Consider the following 20,346-nt stretch of genomic DNA (forward strand, 5'->3'; position numbering starts at 1 on the left):
ATATCCCAATGAAAATTCCTTACACCGCACAGTTAAAAGAGGCATTTTGTCAAATGTACCATGTGCTTGTCCAACTAATGATGGGAAAAACTGCCTGTTCTATGTTCATAGTGCTTAGACATTTAGCCACTGACGTAGTTGAACTGCTTACAGAACTCCGACGATGTAGATCAGATCTGTCCTCAAACACAGCGTAGGGCTACGGAAACAAAAAGAAACCACAAAGAGGAGGAGGTGTTTGGAGCCCAAAGTGAATGTACACACTCCATATTGTCTGCTGCCCCCTATTGGTGGCTACAGGAAGTGCATGTTCCTCCAACGGCACAGTGCATTGCTCCTCTGCTGATTTAAAGGGGTTATATCATGAGGAATCTAAATGTAGTTTACCTTTGATATAGTATTTACTGTATATTATGTACTATATATGTCCTGTAACTACAAGCTTCAAAAACTGCTCATTAAATATGGAAGTTTCTAAAGCCAGCCAGATGAATATATTTGAACACGACCATTATCAAATCAACACTTAGTATGTTTTTTACATCAACAATTGTCATAATTTAGAAATAAAAGGTATTTTTCCTACCATGATTTTAGCCCTCTTATTTGAACGCTCTGTTTTAGGGGCGTGTCTGCTATGAAACTTTAGTGTAAATGCCCACTGCTGTGATTGGCTAACATCTTTCCATTTGAAATAGCTGAGTATTACACTCTAACTAACAGTACAAACATGATGTAAATAAGAGATTCATTGAATAAAATAGGAGTTAAGGCACGAGTCCAGAACTCAGACACTGATAAACTCGTGCTGTTTGATTGACAGCTCCAGCTATTGTAAAGAGAGCATTCTTTGATTGTTTTCTATAATTTAATCACTGTTTAAATAACAGATTATTTTTATCCTGCTAAGAGAAACAATGTGAAGTTGACCGTTTAGTCACTGGTTTGATTTACTGACACATAGACAAAGAACATCTGACTGTACATGAATCATTACATACTGTATATCAGGCATTAAAATTAACACAGTTTCTTACATGTTGTTTCATTACTGTCGAGTCCATATCGTAAAAGTCTGCTTGCGAAGCCTGTGCCGAAATGTGATTGATTTACCAAAGAATCCACAGTGAAATGTAACGAATACAAATAAATAAAGCTCAACTGAGACATTCACATTGTTGAAAATAAATAACCATATTCCTAGCTTTAGGGTCTTTGGAAAGGTAAATGTTATTTTTAGTCCTGTATCGCTCTTCTCTCCTAGTCATCTCACTAACATACCAGTGGGCGGAGCTAACGTTGCAATGTTGAAGTAGGCGTTGATTTTTTCTGCGGAGGCGGAGTTTCAACTATCATAGATAGGCACATGCCAGGCAGAGTCGTTCGCTTGGCCTGGTGTCAATAAAAGCTTTTATTGGACTAACAAGAAAGTTTTCAATTCTGAAACTTACAGGATATTCTTATAGTACGATGACCTCTTGTATATCAAAAGCTCAAGGAAAAGTTGATTTCTCAATTCATGACCCCTTTTAATACTCAGGATCATAGAGAGAATAGAAAATGATAAATGAAAATTATGACTGTGGTGCACAAAAATTCGACTAATATAAAAAAAAGTTGATTTTTATATTTTATAAAATTATTATTTTATAATTGTATTATAATTTACAATGACTTTATAATTATAATTTTTATGTAATTATAAATTATATTACATACTAAATAAAACAAATAATTAAATAAAATAAATAATAATTAATTAAAAATAATATATGTAATAATTATTTTTAATCTATGTGTATATTCATTATTTTTTTTAAATAACTAATTAATTAAAATAATTAAAAAATAATAAACCAATTAAAGTGTAAATGTATATGACCCCTTTCAATTGGAGTCCTGAAATGGTTGACTGCTCTTCTTTTTTTTTTTTTTTTTAGGGGCTTGAGGGCTTGGATAGGTCATCAAAAGAATGACGATTCCCTTGCAACCCCTCATCATATCGGATTATACGATAACTGATTTGGTTCATAAACTGTGGAAATTAGTTGTTTGAGGAGGCAAGCAGCTGTTCGCCTCAAAGATCTGAAGATATCCGTCAAAGTGCGGCACACAGAGCACCTAAAAAGGACATGTTGTTTCATTCCTGTCTCCAGCACCTCAGAGCCAATGCAGTATGATTTAAATGTGTTTGGTTAATGTCCAGGCATGGCTGAAACAACAACAACCTTTGATTGTTTCAACCTCATCTGAACATCGACAACTAGGAGGGAAAGTTGGCTGGGTCTCCAGTGTATCTGACCCCGGGTTATGATGGATATTACAGCGCAGGTGAGAAACACACACCTTTTTCTACATCGGCGACAGCTGCTGTTCTCTCACGATTTTAACAGCCACCTGCAACTTTTCCAGCAAAATGCAGCAGGGATGAAAAAAAGTAAACAGATGAGATGTTGCGCATTTCAGTGGCACTCTGTGTTTACATTATGCTAATGGAGGGTCCGTGCCTGTCTTCCATCCCAGGAGAGTTCTACGGAAAGAATTCCGAAGATGGTATTCAGCTAAAGAATTCCGAGCTGTGAGAACCTGCGAAAAGAAACGTCCCAAAGCAAACCTCTGATGCTGGGTTAACGCTCACAACAGGGGAAGGACGTGTCACGTATTGCAAAATGCATCGTACATGCTGAGAAAACGAGAGAGGATGCGAAGCAGAGAGCCTTAAAGGGCCTGGGCACAGAGAATATACACAGAAAGACCTGGAAAGACTAGAGTAACGCTGGTCTGCTTAATGTCATCCGAGGCCCGGCATGTGTTTCACCCTCTCATGGCCAATTATGGCCAATATCACATTGTGGTGAAGCAGACGCAGGCCAGATGGCTCTAGAGGAAGGTAGACAGCTCTGAGAGAGAGAAAGCCTGAAGCTTGTATTCAAAATACAACCAATGTAGAGAGCATGTTATTGAGATAACGCCCACGTAATATACGTGTCTGGACGTCCACTCGTGTCTTATCAAAAAGTACAACACAGCAGATCACCTTGGATAGGGAACGTAAAGTTAAAACGCACATCTTTGTACTTTTTGTACAAGGTCAGTTTATGAGTTTATGTCACAAAAACATGACCAGGTCACATTTCACCCAAAATCAATAATAGTAATAATAATAATAATAGATTAATTATTAAAGTATTTTTTTAAAAGACAGAAAATACCAGAAAAATAAGATTTTCTGCATTTTTTAATAACAATTCAGCACTAGTTTGCAGCTTTTCCTGCAAATTCACAACTGTAGTACAGTAATATGTGCAGTGATTTTATAAATTGTATAACACTATATATATATTTTAATTTAATGTAGTACAACAAATACTATTATGATGATGTATAAATATGTATTATTATATAATATAAGCTAATATCATATAACATAATAATATAATATAATATAATATAATATAATATAATATAATATAATATAATATAATATAATATAATATAATATATAATTTTGGCAATACTTCACAATAAGGTCTCATTTGTTAACATTAGTCAATATAACAAATATAACTTTTGTATTTTATAACTAACTTAATATAACTTATGTATTACTTTAATAATGTATTCATAAATGTTGAAATTAACATGAACTAAGATTAATAAATGCTGTAGAAGTATTGTTCATTATTAATTCATGTTAATTAAAGCAGTTAACTAATTTTAACTAATGAAACCTCACTATAAAGTGTTACCTATACCTTTAATGTACTTTTTATATAATTATTATTTGTTAATTTAATTTACATTTTGTAATTGTCAATTTTGGCAGTAAATAGGTTTAATTGTCACAAAAACAGCATCACAAAGGCATATATATATATATATATATATATATATATATATATATATATATATATATATATATATATATATATATATACTTGTGCTTTAATATTCCCCTCATTCCTTTTTTTTTTCCTTTTGGGGAGAAATGTAACTCAGATGTGGTCTTGTTTTGATTTATTTCCCTTAAGCACGTGAATACATCTTACAGACAAATATCATGCCACAATGAACGTATAAAAACAAATAAATATTGGAAAAAAAAAAAAAAACCTGAGAAACTAGATTTTTGCTGAAATTACCTCCAAGTCATTGCTAAAATCAATATACTGGCACATTAGCTATGTTCCTGGTGTGCTGTGTTATGTTTTTAAGATCATAACACCTACAGAGATCCTTTTCATCCAAAATTGTAAATTCACATAGACATTTGATCGTTGTTATTCGGTCTCGGATCACAGGTCTAACCACCAGCCAGACAACTCATTGAGCGGAGGAGAATTTACCAAACATGGAGCGAGGAGAAAGCAGGTCTACAAGATTCAGCCCGACCACAGAAATACTCCTGAATTCACTGAAAAGCCATTAAACAGGGTTGTTTTTGGCTTCACTGAGCTGCGTCATTGTAAACATAGTGAGTTCAGCAGCTTTGTCCTTGCTGAAGGCGGTGTGTGCGAGTGCTGAGGGACAGCGGCCGAATTTCCGAACAGACTTTAGGTAAACAAAGACACTAAATATTCATGTTTGAGATGTTCATGCTGCAGGTCTAAGCCTTACATAAGCAGATTCTTCATTTTCAATTTCTATCTGGACAGCTGCTCTGAGTTCCCATTATAAATACAGCCACTGTTGTCTTTAAGATCCCTGTTTATTTGTTCTACTTATTGAAGTTCAGCTGCCACAGGCCTCCACTGTAACACTGTGTTCACCCACTCACTTCAGACAAAACATCTCACAATCTTACCTGTCAACATTTACACTTTGATATTAATCTTTTTTATTATTTTATCAAAATTAACACATTATCACCCCGAAATCATCATGCCCTGATCCTGTCCTAATTCCAACGTGGTTTATCATTTTATGATTATATGTTTATATATATATATATAATAACATAAACCAACTTAACAGTTATATTATAATTATAATATATATAATATAATGATTACATAAAATGTATATATATATATATATTACTGTATATATACACTGTATATATAATTAAATAGATTATAATATTACATATGAAGGAGACCTATTTTGCTCCTTTTCACAAGATATAATATAAGTCTCTGGTGCCGGTTGCATTAGCTGGACGTAAAAAATTGGATGTAAGCTTTGGGAGTTGATTCAACTCACCGTCTAGCATGTGCCGTCATGTTAATCTTTTGTCCAAAACCCGTATGAACGCCCACTACACATATCGGACCTGTTTGCCAAACAGAGCCATACAAACCAGGCTAATGTTTGCTATCAAATGCTGTGAATGCTCTAATATTTTTTCCAAAATATCGCTCAGACAGAAACAATCCTTTTTTTAGCAATCGAGCTTGCCAGAGTGAACTTTCAGGCTAATGAGACTCTAAATAGTGTTCAGTGCTCGTCTGTGCAGCCAATGACAGAACAGTTAGCATGCTTTGCCCGAACTTTTGCCATAGTGTTAGAACACGTGCGAAAACAAAATGCCGGTGCCGTGGGTAGAAACGTGCAGATTAAGGGGTGGTAATATTATAATAAGATCCCCTTCCTATGTGACAAGGGGAGGGAAATCTGTGCGGCTTGTTTGTTCACATGCTTGCAGAGAAAGGCTTGCCAAAACAAAGTTACTGGGTTGTCCTTTTTCACGTTTTCTGGGTTGGTAGATGCACCCGGGACCCAACTATAGCACTTAAACATGGAAAAAGTCAGATTTTCATGATGTATCCTCAGAAGAAAACTAAATTTTCTTTAAAGAAAATAAAACAGAAAAGATGAATAAGAAAATAAAACAGGAAAGATGAATCCAAATTTAAGTGAAGATTAACAGATTCAACATTATTCCTCGGTACATAAACTTATCTTTGCAGTCCTATAGCAAGTTTTGTCCCATGTCTCAAGAATTTTTTTTTTTTTTTGTCTTCCAGCCTCTCAGTTTTCACACTTGTCATCAGAACATCAGGTTTTATAGTTCAGTTCATTAGTGTTTAAACAGGCCATCTGATTTGAAGTGTGTGTTTATGGTGCCTGCGGCAGGATTCAGTCCGACAGCGGCCCTGCATACCTGCATTTCACATACTTTATCTGGGAAGTGATTGAGGGAACGAGAAAAAGAAAAACCAAAACATGCCCAACTGATGAAAGCCAAAAAACTAAAAAAATGTCTTCCATTTTGAGCACACCAAATACAACAAGCGACGCAGGTAGCGCAATGATGGATTCTGGCTTGCCTTGCGCAGGCGAGCATACATAGGAGGAGGAGGAAAGAGATCTTTTGGAGACCAAAAACACAATTCAAACCAAAAAAGGAATGTTCACTATGCTATCGTTCATGCTTTGTTATTCCCCATGGCTTATTTAGGTCTTGGGAGAGATCTGAACCAAAGACCCCAAGCTTTTATTTCCTTCTTATAAATATTAATGTTTGTGGGATGATACATTCTGGCTTCCAAAATAGGCAAAAAAAACCTCTTTATCATCAATCTGATTAACAGAGCAGATTCCGAGTGATGACTTTTCTAGGAAACGATCAAAAACAGGTCATCAAAACAACCACAGACGTTCTTACCAGTTCATAGTTGGCAACAGGAACGCAGGAGGAGGATACCTGCAACACACAGAGAACACAAACGTCAAGCCAAATTCTGATTTTAAAGTCAACATAACATGTTGACACATTTTACTACTGTAATATGACATATTTACAAGGGAAATGAGACATTCAACAAGAGAAAAATGCAGTATGGGCTTTATTTTATCCACTGATGGGGTTGTGAAAGTGGCAGAGCAGAGAGAGGGATTGAATAACAGGCTAAAGAAGAATTTATGACACTGGCAGTGCAACTTGGATAAAAAGACAAACATTTTCTGGATGAATTAATCATATAAAATATTTATTAAAAAAAAAAAATATATATATATATATATATATATATATATATATATATATATATATATATATATATATATATATATATATATATTATATATATTATTATTTATTTCTTTTTTTTACGCATTCGATTAATTCAAAATTAATTAATTCACGCATTTAACGCGAAAAAATTACGGAAACGTGAAATTGCGTCATAACGTAATTTACATCACGCAGTTAGATGATCTTAAAGTCCATGCGGATTATATCAGAGATGGCAGAGAGAATTATTCATTCCAGTGTCTGTTTCACTTTAAAACACAAACTCTCTGTCATATTGTGTCATTGTATCTGAAGAGCGCATCGCACTGGTCCTGTCTGAACGGAACGTCGAAACATCCCACCGCTGTATGGCCAGATGATGAGGAAACTTTGTTTCTCGGCTGGATAAAGCAAACCAGCTTCTTGCTATGAAAGTATTGATGGATGAGGATTGCAATCAAAGTAAAGACGATTGCTGTGACATACAGAAGCAAACAAATCACGTATGAGCACTCTCGACGCTCTGATCACACATTGTATTTATGCACAGACACATTTCAGTGCATTCACGTTGTTTTCACACACATTCAGGATTGGATTTGTCCTGTGTATGTTGCTGTGCACTTTAAGTATATATGCAGGTCAGGGTGGTTGGTTTAGGGTTTATTTGGCATCTCCTGTTCAGTATCACAACTTGACTTGTCTAAAATATAAATGTAAAATGTAAAGCTCTTTGCACATACTATACACTGAATTCTGAATTTTTTTTTTTTTTTTTTTTTTTTTTTGCTGTGATTTTTTTATGGGTGCTTTGGTGTTGCCTACATAAATGTATGAATTATATGAAATCATATCATCTGGTTATTTGGTGTCCTTTTGGAGTCTGCAAGTGTCCTTTTTTTGGAAAGACATCTAAATTTACCTTGAAAAAAGCTGAAAAATACAGTTTTGTAAAAATCACACTGGTTTACTTTGCTGGATATAGGCAATGATGGCACAATGGACGTGTTAAACAAGATAAATGGTGTTTGCTTAATTTCACGAAAAGTGTGCGATTAATCGCGATTAAAAAAATAATATATTGACAGCCATAATATATATATATATATATATATATATATATATATATATATATATATATATATATATATATATATATATATATATATATATATATATATATACACACACTGTCAATCAGTCACAGACAGATCGAAACCTTGCTAAACAGTGTTATAAACAGGAAAAAAACATGCAAACGAGAGCGCAAACCTCATTTTCACCATTTCATAAACAGGATTGGAAAGTCACTGATGTTTAAAGGTGATTTGCTTTGTCGGAACTCACAATCTGCTGAAGTCCATTATAATAGGATTGCTGCTCAGACCACTGCCACAACTAATATCCCGCCTCCCATGAACAAATGAGCTCTGTGCCTCACAAACAGGATGGCGGACCATAATTTCTGGCACTGCTTCTACTAGAGCATTAAGGAAAAACTGTTTCCAGGCAAAATTGGATCTGAGAAACTGGAGTTGTGCACAAACAGGAAGCCTCCTTGCACTTCTCCACAGCTGTGTCTAAAAGCAAAGGCAGCTGCCTAGTCGGTCAATGACTAAACAGACAGCAATTTTGTATGAAGGCACCTACTAAGGAAGGAGACAGAACTCTGGCACCATGATGTCATGTCTATTCAATTCCAAAGACAAAATAATTATAAATCAGTCTAATTTCTCAGTAGAAATGGGGGGGGGGAAAGCACATTTATTAATCAATATACTCTTTACACAAACCACAAACAGATTTGGACATGGCTTTTTAGCTTCATATACTGTCACAAGTTATATAATATTAAAGGCATTCTGTTTTGTAAAAATGTAGTCAATCAAATAATGACTCAAATAATGAGTCAAGTTGGAGATATCATTGCTGATATTATCAAGTTGGAGATATCATTGCTGATATTACCAGTTCATCAGGTCAAGTCGAACACATTGCATTGTGGGATACAGTGTTGCATGCGTGCTCTGCTGTAGAGCTGCACGATTCATTGTTAAATGATCACGATCTCATTCCTAAATGACAACGATTCTCCTGTGTCTTTTAAACCTTTGACAAAATCACACCGGAGCAATTAAATCTGGGTTGGTTCTGCCACTGAGCCAGAGAGAGCAGTTGTCATGTATGAAACAACTTCAAAGTCTTTTCAGCATCACAGTTTCATTATTTCTGTTACAAATATTCAAATTATCAGAGAAATACTGGGATTAAACCATTTATAAGAAAGTCATTGAATCATTCATTCAAAAGATTCACTCAAAACGCTGATTCATCCAGTAATAAAACAAGTGAAGCATTTATGAGTGAGTCATTGAATCATTCATTCAAGAGATTCGTTCAAAAATGCTGATTCATCCATTCATTCAAGAGATTCATTAAAAAAACACAGATTCATTCAGTAATAAAACAAGTGAAGCATTTATGAATCATTAAATCATTCATTCAAACCGTTTTTTTTCTCTCTCAAATAATTAATTTAAATTAAACACTTTTAAATAGACTGCAGCAATTAACATTTTGTCACAATCTCTATTAAATTATGTTATTTTGTCTATGGACAACTGTATGTGACCCTATATATACAATAATCAATAAAAAATTGATCCAAAAAAATAAATAAAAATAAATTAGAATCAGTGTAAAAAGTGTAAAAAAAATAAATAAATAAAAAAAATTAAAAAATAATGTTATTTTGTTAAGTTGTCTGTTCAGAATCATGGGAGAATCGCTATCTCTATTTGAAACAAACAAACAAACAAAAAATGTGTTTCTCAGTTTATCCAGAATCGTGCAGCTCTACTCTGTTGTATACTAGGGCAATAAGCCAAAAGAGGCCGTGCGTTACAGTGATTTTACCACGGGTGAGCCTGTGACTTGAAACCCACAAACATAATGCTGGTTTATTTCTCACCAGTTGAAGACAAATGTGGTAAATAAATAAAGTCAAGGCAACTTGGGTCAGATTTCACTTGTGTCATTCCAAGGACAACTATTTATGAATTCTCAGAGTTCAAGCGTGTCTTTGCAAAATTTGATTCAGATGAAAGTGAGGAATTTGACATGGTCTGGAAGCCATCGACTCTTACCATTTGTTTTGACAGCTGAATATATATGTGTGTTCTTTTCAACCATCTGGCATTTGTGTTAAATTTGCCCGGTCCATTTAATTGCTCGTCTTAATGCTGACGGAGCACATCAGGTTTCCCAATGTCATTTTCACATTTATCAATGACCTTGACTTGTCATTGATAAAGTGTTCATGAAAAAGGTGCTGAGCCTTAACTAACTGAGTTTATAGTTTAACAGGTGTCCTGCACCTAAAGATCACATGTCTAGTATTGGTGGTGTTTGTGAAGGCAAACATTATTAATATTGCTCATATTTAGCAATGGCATATTTAAGTCGCAAAAAGCACCCTGGCAACACACTAAAAGCATGGGGAAAGACTTAAAACATTTGGTCCATACCATTCAAATTTTCCTCAGGGAATGTAAAAACAGAGATTAATTGTAGAAAAAAAAAAAAAAAAAAAAAAGTCTAGAAAGTCATGCAAAAGTTACTGTTTACAGAGTAACAATGATCAGCCTCATACTTTGTGAACAAGACGTTTTCTCCTTAATAGGGGACATGAGACTTTAAGCATGACTAGAGCTTCTGTTTGATTTGACTTCCTGCTAAAAGATGTTATTCCAGCTGTGGATGTGGAGCTGTAAACACTGAAAATCTCTTGTTTTTTCTCACTACAGGTCTCAGCATATCTAAACACACTCAAAACACAAATGATCAACCACTATAAACAGGAAGACTGATAAGAGTGAAACAACAAATAAAAGCAAGCTGACATCCCACAACATGGATACACTGTTTTTAGAACATTTAGTAAAGCTTACAGTTAAAACAGCAGAAAATATACAATGGTCTGAAATCACATTGAAAATCTGTGGCCAGGTGCATAAACACAGACACTATATTAAGACTGTGTCTTAAGAACTAATTTGACCAACTAGTAATCAGTCTTACTTTTCTGATCAATTTTTTTTTTTAACTCACTTAAAGAAAAAGAAAAAAAGATCACTAATTTTTATTTTAACATGGTTTCAAGTAGGCCTAAATTAGGTTTAACAGCAGAAATTGAATAATCAAATGTAAAAATAAAACACTGCTTAGTCTTCATTGTATGAATTAAATATATACTGATTCTTATTAAAGTAACAAATGTTATGCAGTCAAGATCAGTGAGTGATTTTCTCTTTGTCTATTGTTGTTTGATTAACATTAAGCACTCGGACAGCAGCAGGTTTATTAGGCTGCTGTCACTTTAAGAGGTGCACGGATCCAATATATTGTTACACGTATGCTTTCTTTTTCAACTGTTTAGTTCAACTGTTTAGTCATGTTCAATTAAGACATAACTGACTGTGTTTATGTGAATACTCACCAGGATGGGCATTTTGACATAATTTTGTGTGTATTTGGCCATATAAGCTGTGGAAGAGAACTGAAATCGGAATTACGTGCTGTTCGAGAGGCTTTTTCTGTGCAGGTCTTGAAATTTACTTGCAGTACATTTATGCCAGGTCGGAACATTTACACAGTCTTGCATGCAAACCATACACTTCCTTATCTCCAGCCAGACCTCATAAGACCACTGTACCACTCCATAATACTTCAGTGATGAACGGAAATCTCTCCCTAATCTCAGTCCATCTCAGAGCTCTGCTCTAAGCCTTTCTCCAGTCTCCTATCCCAGGCCTGGTCTATCTCCAGACCAGATTCCATCACCTGGCCTAACTCTGCCTGCAGGCACCTGCTGATGACAGCCCATCCACCTGCTATCCATAACTAACAAACACCTTATGTCTGCACTGAAATCTGGCCCGACCCAGCATGCCTCTGAAGATGCCTGGAATGTTTGAAACGGAGCCCTGATGACTTCTCTTTCGTAGGTCATTCCAGAAGGGCAGCAGAAGTAAGGCTAAGCGATACATTTAATATGCTTTTTATTTGCAATTCTATTGTAACCGATATCAAATTAAACAATATAAATATTAAGAAAAATAAAACAATATAATGTTTAAACAATTATTGAATTTTCCAACTCAATTTAAAAAGGGGAGCTATAATGCCCCGTTTACAAGATATAATGTAAGTCTCTGGTGTCCCCAGAATGTGTCTGCGAAGTTTCAGCTCAAAATACCCCACAGATCATTTATTATAGCTTGTAAAAATTGCCCCTATTTGGGTGTGAGCAAAAACACGCTGTTTTTGTGCGTGTCCCTTTAAATGCAAATGAGCTGCTGCTCCCGGCCCCCTTTCCAGAAGAGGGCGGAGCTTTAACAGCTCAACAACAACAAAGCTGGAGAATCTCACACAGACAAAATGAGGATTGTCAGTAACGGTGTTCAGCCTTACATTGTTCAAACCGGAGTCGACACTGATGGAGAAGGTACAACTTTTAGAATGCAACTGGACATTTCTGAATTGTTAGTGGATACATATCTGTAGTTGCTGTGGAGTTGATTCAACTCATCGACAACTAGCATTTGCCATCATGTTAATCTTTTGTGCAAATCCAGTGTTGAATTGACCCTCGTTTGTGAAGCAGTTCGGCGTAAAATGACGGCATGACAACAACACTCTACTACAACAACTCTTCCTCTTCTCTAAAGCAGCCCAACATGGCCTCACCCCCTTTGTTGCGTGTTCACGGGGGCGGGGTTTATGTAAATTTTGGGGTTTGTGATGTCACCAACCCAGGAAGAAGCTTGTTGTAGTCCCTACCAGCTGTTTGTTGTTTTCCTTAAAAAGCGATTTCTGTAAAAGAAAATATCTCCCTTTGCATTGAACTTTGAGCGTCGTAACTTTGCAGATGTTGTTTATGTTCAAACAGCAACATTACACACTAACTAAAGTTAAAAAAGTAAACTCATAATCAACCACCCCTTTAAATTTAATTGTCTAAAATGTTTGTCAAATTTATGTTTTCTACGATTGAAAAAAAAAAAAAAAAACTCTTCAGAGCAAAGTATATAACAAACAATGGCAAAATATATATCTTCCAAAGGCTGAAAATTGTTGAGATATTATTTTCAAGCTTTATCTCCCAGTCCTACACAAAAGCACTGACCCTAATCCTATGACACGGGTCAGATGAGGACATTAGGATTGGATAGAAATCCTAAAGGAGCCCATCTCAATGCAAGAAAACAGGTGGCTTGACTGTAAAAAGACAGCTTAACAGTGTTTGGCAACAATTAGCACGATACAGACACCAAACAATAACACTCTTCAGTGGGATGTCATCACGTCACATAATGAAACTGATGAACATGCAACCCCTTGATCCTCGTGAGTCAAAACAAGCACACTGAGAGCTGGATTCATCATGTGGGCAACAGAAGCGGGTTGTTGCTGGTATTTACATCATGGTTTAGTCGTTCAGACGTGTAAATCATTCTGACACATCCAGAGGTGGTCTACCCTGAGTGTAACCTCTGGTTAATGGTTCATGCCAGGCCTCTTAAACCACAGCAAGGGTGCAGGTGAACATGCAAAATGTGATAACCGCAGGTCTACTGGTGGGCAACCGCAATGCTTAAAATAGCCCTGACAATCATCCTGTGGTTATCCAAAAAGGTGAGTAAGCCTTTAAAAATCAAAGACAAACTTAGACATGACAGGTTGGTACAATATTCACCTGCAAAGAAGGAAATACTATTTGCTATTGCTCCCGAAACCTAATAAGAACAGGTCCGGATCGAGTTTACCCTAAAAGTAAATGAAAAACCTAAGAAATTATATAAAAAAAATATATGGAATTATATGATTGTTTTGCATTTTTGCAACAGAGAAAAAATGATGTTTAAAACCACAATCAGAAGGTTTCAGAGTTCTTTTAAACAAGCCTTTTTTAACCTTTAATCCAACCTTGATTGGATTGGCAAACCACATCAATTACAACTTACAGATAAAAAGGACAATGCATTGAAATTCTAGAACTAGGAATCAAAAAAAGCTAAATCATTTCAATGGTTGTGTTCACCGATAACTGTTTTTTTCTTGTCCGGGTGCCATCTCAGACTTTTCTCTCATGTCTTCAGGATGGCTAATCAGCTGTGTGGGATCAGGAGGCTTCTGAGGCAGAGAGGGGGAACAAGCAAAAAAAAAAAAAAAAAGTCCACACTTCTTGGCTGGCATGTCAGTAATGCAAAGCCTCAGTCAGTGTGCTTTTCTGTGCGGAAAAGAAAGAGAAACAAAGCGAGTGAGGGAACGAGACAGAAAGGGGAGTGGATGTGTGTTGATAACACTGGAGTGTACAAATGAATATTATATAATGAGCGGTAATTGTGTTGTTGCATTCCTCGCATGCTTGCGTTAACAAGATTAAACCGAGACCTGTTGCATTCAGACAGCAGCCCGCGTCACGTGTGCTGGAGCTCCGCCGCTCTCACCACAACCTTCTTTAACTCTTTACCAGACATTTTTACCTTTACCTTTTTTTTTTTTTATTTAATTTTCTTAATATATCAAAAGAAAGAACAGAGCCTCTGCTTTTACACAAACAAAATGTTTTATTCTAGCTTCATGCATTCTTTTTTTATTAACACGATTAAAAAAGAATGTTAAGTTTCATTAAAAAAAGCAACATTTTGAACAAAAAGCTGAAAAAACTGTGTTTTTTAAACACTTCGGCCACTTCCACCTGAAGCCAGAGCTTTCCCTATTCAATCTTTTTTTTCCTCATCTCCAGAAATATCTGCATACACACGAAACCACTGAAACGGACTCAAAACGATGTAGTATACATGCCAGACCAGTATGTGGCACTGTAATTCTGCCACAGAGATACACTAAAAATGGAGCATGCACTTGCGCTGTACATAAACTTTAGTAAAACTTAGAAATAAAGCTTTATTTTAGCTTTTTAATTCTAACAGGATTTAGTAGCTTCTGCGGCACGAACAAAAGCATGTAGTCCGCTATTGTTGTTCTTGTTGCCGTTACGTGACATAGCGGTGTCTGACTAGGGTCAAGACGTGGGGTGATGACATCATCGTTTCACAAAATATACGGATTGGCTGTACACACGAAAACGCAAGGGTGTCGTTTTCAGATTTATTCACTCTGGGACCTGGTTTCAAAAAATAGCAGTTTCAGGCTCCCAAAATGCCGGCTCATCTGGACGAAATGCTTATACGATACAAAATGTATGTGTATACAGCTAAATGCGTCTCCGTGTGGACGGGTTCTATAATGTGCATAAGCAACGCTTTTATCGCTTGTTTGTGCCCTTTCTTTTTTCTTTGTTTTTTTTTACCTGTGTTTTGATTCAGAGATTCTCTACTCTTTCAGAAGTTGCGTAATAGCGCCCCCTACCACATGACAGTTAAAACACGGAAAGCCAGAAAATTCCGTCAATGTCATGTGCGAGTAAACCATCCTCTCATTGGTCATGGTGCATCTGTTTTTGTTCGGAGATTCCGCTCATATCAGTCATCCTTCAGAATGGATATTCCATAAACAGCTTTGCAGGCTTATTGTGGCTTTCTTTGTAGCTGTAGTTATAATAGTTTAACATTTTGAGCAAGAATCAAGGCTTCATTGGTAATTTTAGGTGTTTTGGAAAGTTGTTTTGAAATATGTTAATCCGACCAAATATCTATTAGGCATTTTACTTCATCTTTGCGCAAGGTTAACCCATTATTCATTAGACATTGTGATTCAGCCTGGTTCATGGTTCCATTGGGTCGGATTGCTTACTCACCACAAGTGAACCACTCCAGATTATGTTTTCAAACGGGCCGTTAAGACATTCTTGGATCCATTTGTGCTAAGTTCATATATCCCTAAATGCACCAAACTGAGGGAGAAAATGTCCCATGCAGGTTCTGAATCAAACGCTCCAAAAAAGCCAGGTGTGAAAACTTATATTTTCCTTATTTTCTTTCTTCCATGAAACACAAAATGAGATGCCTCAGTTTCCATGGCTGTCAAGCTCCAAAAAGACATACCTTTGCCAGTCTGCTGTGCCATTAGGAACAGAGCAAAATTCAATTTGTTCATGATGCAAATTTCATTTTTGGCTGAACTATTCCGCCAAAATCAAGTTTAGGAAATGAAATTGTAGTTGTGGTGGATGGAAACCACACTCAACCATGCTTAAAAACTTAAAAACACTTGGTTAAACACAGCATTTTCCACAAGCTCCTTCATGTGTATCCAAAATGATGGAATATTGGCATTTGGCACCAAAGAAGCACAGAAAGGGAGAGATACTTGCTTGACTGAGGAGTCTTGATGTGGTATAATGTATTTCAAGACCAAATTTTCAAGAGCAAATGGATTTCCTTAACTTTGGTGATGATTACTGAATAATGACTTCTTTATAAATAATCATCATCACCACCACATAATTTCAAGATAATTTCAAAAGTAATTTTTAAACCAGAGCATAACTACAAAAACATATTCACTATGGAAATTTTCAGGGCTGGAAAGTAATCCCCTTATGTTTCCAGGTTTTCCTTGACCCTGGACACAATTCTGAGACCCACAGGGTTTATCCTGAATTGGATCTTGAAAGTCATTTAATGTTAACTTTAAAGTCTGCACACACACTATTCACTTTCAGAAGACAGCACAAACCTCAGAGTAGCTAATATTAAGCCATAATGTTGTCTGTTTACAATTCACCAGCTTAGCCATGCCATGGAGGAGTGGAATAATCAGAGAGTAATTTCCTCAACAAAAAAAAACAAGGACCACTGAGCCAAAGCAAAAGGTTAATCTCCAATCACGAGAGACTTATAACTAAGGGCAATTACTGAAACTCAATCCTGCTCTAAAAGTGAGAAGCAGTTACAACACTGTCAGGAAAACTGCTCCACTTAATTCCACACATAAAACATGATCTCAGTATGATCTACAGCATGAACTGGGATTGTTGACCTTCCAGAGAACGAGCTGGTTGTTTGCTATCAGTGAAACACGGCAGGTTGAAACAGGCCAGAGCCATCTGCATCTAACACACAAGATATGAGTTATTGGCCAGAGAAACTCTCCTTTACAAGCAGGTGAGGAGGATTCCCGACTCATTCCACCTTATGGCTGTCCAGATGAATTATCCTCACTTCTCGTGCTTCAGTGAAAAACACTGAGATTGATTTATTTCTCTCTTACACGCACAGATACTGATCCACATAAACTGATCCAAAAACTACAATTAGGGTTTTATTTAGGGATTTATCAAGCAAGCAAAGTTTTCAAGGGATTATTCCTTTGAATCCACATTAAGTTAAAATAAATGCAGACAACGTGAAACAGCTTTCACAACTCACATTACTTCTATAATCAGACACAATATGTATTTAAAAAAAAAAAAAAAAAAAAAAAAAAAAAAGTAGGATGCAACTTGATTATATCCACAGGGACTGTTTGGATCAAGAAAAAAGCCTTTAAATACCAGTACAGAGCCATTAGATGGCATGGATTGAAAAATAAGGAATTTCCCACATCAGGTGAACAGGAAAGAAATTTTAAAGGCAGAACAAGTTATGACATTTTGATGAAAAAATATGGAGACAAACATGTTTTCCTTTGGAATAATGTGCACTGATGAACCGTACAGATTAAGGCAAGGAATGTGTAGATAAAAATAAATAGGGTTAGTTTTTACATAATGTTGACTTTAAGGCACATTTAACCCATAAAAATCATTATGTGATAAAAGCAATTCATATATAATGAAAATATACTGTACCTTTCAAAATTTTAAAACATTCTCCCCAGTCCAAACTGACTATCCATTGAATCTATGAATCTGTAAACACTCATTATTTTAAAAATTCACTTATATAAACTTAATAGAAATATTAAATAAAATAAAATAAAATAAAGTCTTAAAAACAACACACAGCAAAATCCCCAGAGTTAAATCAACTCTGCTTAGATTACATATGGTCCCTCTCTAAATAGTGTTAAAGTAACACTGAAGCAGAGTTAAAGTCAGTTGTAGTTTTTGTTTTTCTCTTTTCTTCAGTGATTCTGCTTGTTAACAGCAGGTGTTCATCACTAATGTTCAATCATCACTTAATTAATTGTATAATTATCTCATTAACTTTAACTCTGCTTCAGTGTTACTTTAACACTATTTAGAGAGGGACCATATGTACTCTAAGTAGAGTTCATTTAACTCTGGGGATTTTGCTGTGCAGCAAAACAAAAGAAGTCCTAAAGTTCAGAGAGGCTACAAAATGGTCATGAAAAACTAAATTATGGCTGTTTTTTGGCAAATGCCTGGGTTTTAGCCCTGTGTTTAGTGCTGCGTGATGTTGCATATCAGCAGAACGGTGGTGCTGGGTTTCCTGCCTTTATTTCGCTGCCCGGCCCATAAATCAAATGCAAAAGCAAACAAGCCCACAGCAGCTCTGTGCCAGCAACCCCTGAAACGGGCCTGCTTTCTATAAACATTCCACTGGGAGACCGAGCCCTGATAAGACCTCCACATACTCCTGAAGATCACGAACCCCGCCTCCATTTCCCATCAGCACCGCGTACGACCATCAAAATATTTCACATCGTGTTCAGCGGCTCTGGGAGGAACAAACTCACTCGTTCTCCACCGCTGGAATTTCCTCATGAACATACACAATCTCTAAACCCGACCGGAACGACAGATAAGAACGGATCTGCTCCAGCCCACAATTCAATGTTCACCGCATATATATATAGAGTTTAATAACTTTCTTTGCTAGAAATATATCTTTATATTTGCAACTACATGCCAACTTATTCTATTAACCCGAACCTTAACACCTAACAGTCTACTACAGTCCACTAATACTCTAATGAGAGATAGTTGACATGTAGTTGCAAAATTACTTATAGTTAGTAGAATGTAAAGTGGACCATTGAAATAAAGTATGTTAAAAACAGAACGGAGCACAACTGAATGGAACAGAACATCAACTTGAACTTAATTTAATGCACAAGAAGCTATACAGCCAAAAACATCCATCTGACGCATACACTCAAAGACAAGCAAATAAAATATGCCATTAAATATATAAATCTGTCATAGTTCATTCAACTCAAGTCATTATATGATATTCTTATGTGCTCAAAGAAAGCGTGTGTTTTAAGGTCAGCTGGTCCACGGTGACATCACAATCATGGCAGGGTATGAGGAATAAAAGCACATCAGACTGGAGGACTGGCATGTTACAGTAATTATTGGGGACAATACTCCATGCAAGCCACAAAGCTGAACCTCAAAGCTGAAAAAAGCCTCAAACGGGAGCATGAGCGGCCATGTTTCCTACCATCCCGTGTCTCCAACAGCGATGGTGGGTTTCTAAAACCTGTTTTTGTGACAAAAAGAGCCACATGATTGCACTAAAATTTTAAAATGCGGCAATCATTAAGTCACCATCCAGACATATTTCTGGCTGAACTTGCCACACTGGTACATGCGCGCACCACAGACCCTCATCCGTACAGGGTTTGGTCTGATTGATTTGGCTCGATTACTAAATCCAGTGGTCATCTGTTGCCGACTTTTCAATCAGACAAACACCACAATCTAGAATCAGTTGAATGCTCACTGCCGAATGAACAAGGCGACATTTGGCTCACTCGGAATCTGTGGCCTTTTATCATGTTTTCTGCACTGATTCTTTGCAGAAAATCTATGGAAATCTCTGTTAAACAGAGCCAGAGTACTATGTTCTTATTAGCAGCTGAAAGTATTATTAAATTAACCAAAATATTTAATAAACAAACATGGATGGGGTCAGAGAAGTATACAAACTAGTGAATGACGGCCATTCCAAATATGCAGAGTTCTGCGGCGCAAATTCCATGTGACTGCTGATTAGTGGCTCCCAATGTCCCATTCCAAAAACCCTATCGGTTTATCAAGCACAAAGAATGTCCCGTTAATAGACGCAATTATGGTTTGTCTGAACGATTCTGTTTAATATCATATGGTCTGGAACTTTAATAGTAATTAAATACATGATAGCCACTGAACATTATAGTTCCTCATAACTGCTTTGGGTTTTTAATCACTGCAACCTTTTTTTAGCCGGAATAGAAGCACCAGTGTGTGAAAGTGGCCCAAAGGCAGGATGTTTTAACTAATTCTGCCCCAAATGACTTCCTGTGGGCCTCTTAGCAGGTCTACGGAGTGCCAACTCTGCTAAAGCTGCTTTGAAAAGTGATCTCCACCCATCTGAGAGCCCCTCTACCACTGTCCTTTCTCTCTGAATGCCTGCTTAATACATTACACAACTAAAAGGACGACAGTAACACTGGCGAAATATCAATCCAAC

The 20,346-nt window shown here is 36.3% G+C and overlaps 1 protein-coding gene across 14 annotated transcripts in view; it reads right to left on the minus strand.

Annotated features, from left to right (window-relative positions):
- tns1b (tensin 1b) overlaps positions 1-20,346 on the minus strand; it is a 320,941-nt gene that overhangs the window by 108,590 nt on the left and 192,005 nt on the right. For all 14 annotated transcript variants that reach the window (XM_048194585.1, XM_048194584.1, XM_048194582.1 and 11 more), the window contains one exon: positions 6,608-6,646. In XM_048194585.1, the coding sequence (XP_048050542.1) occupies positions 6,608-6,646 (39 nt within the window). The remainder of the gene's footprint in view (positions 1-6,607; positions 6,647-20,346) is intronic.

This window comes from Megalobrama amblycephala, linkage group LG6 (genome assembly GCF_018812025.1).
Source record: "Megalobrama amblycephala isolate DHTTF-2021 linkage group LG6, ASM1881202v1, whole genome shotgun sequence".
Classification (NCBI taxonomy): Eukaryota; Metazoa; Chordata; class Actinopteri; order Cypriniformes; family Xenocyprididae; genus Megalobrama; species Megalobrama amblycephala.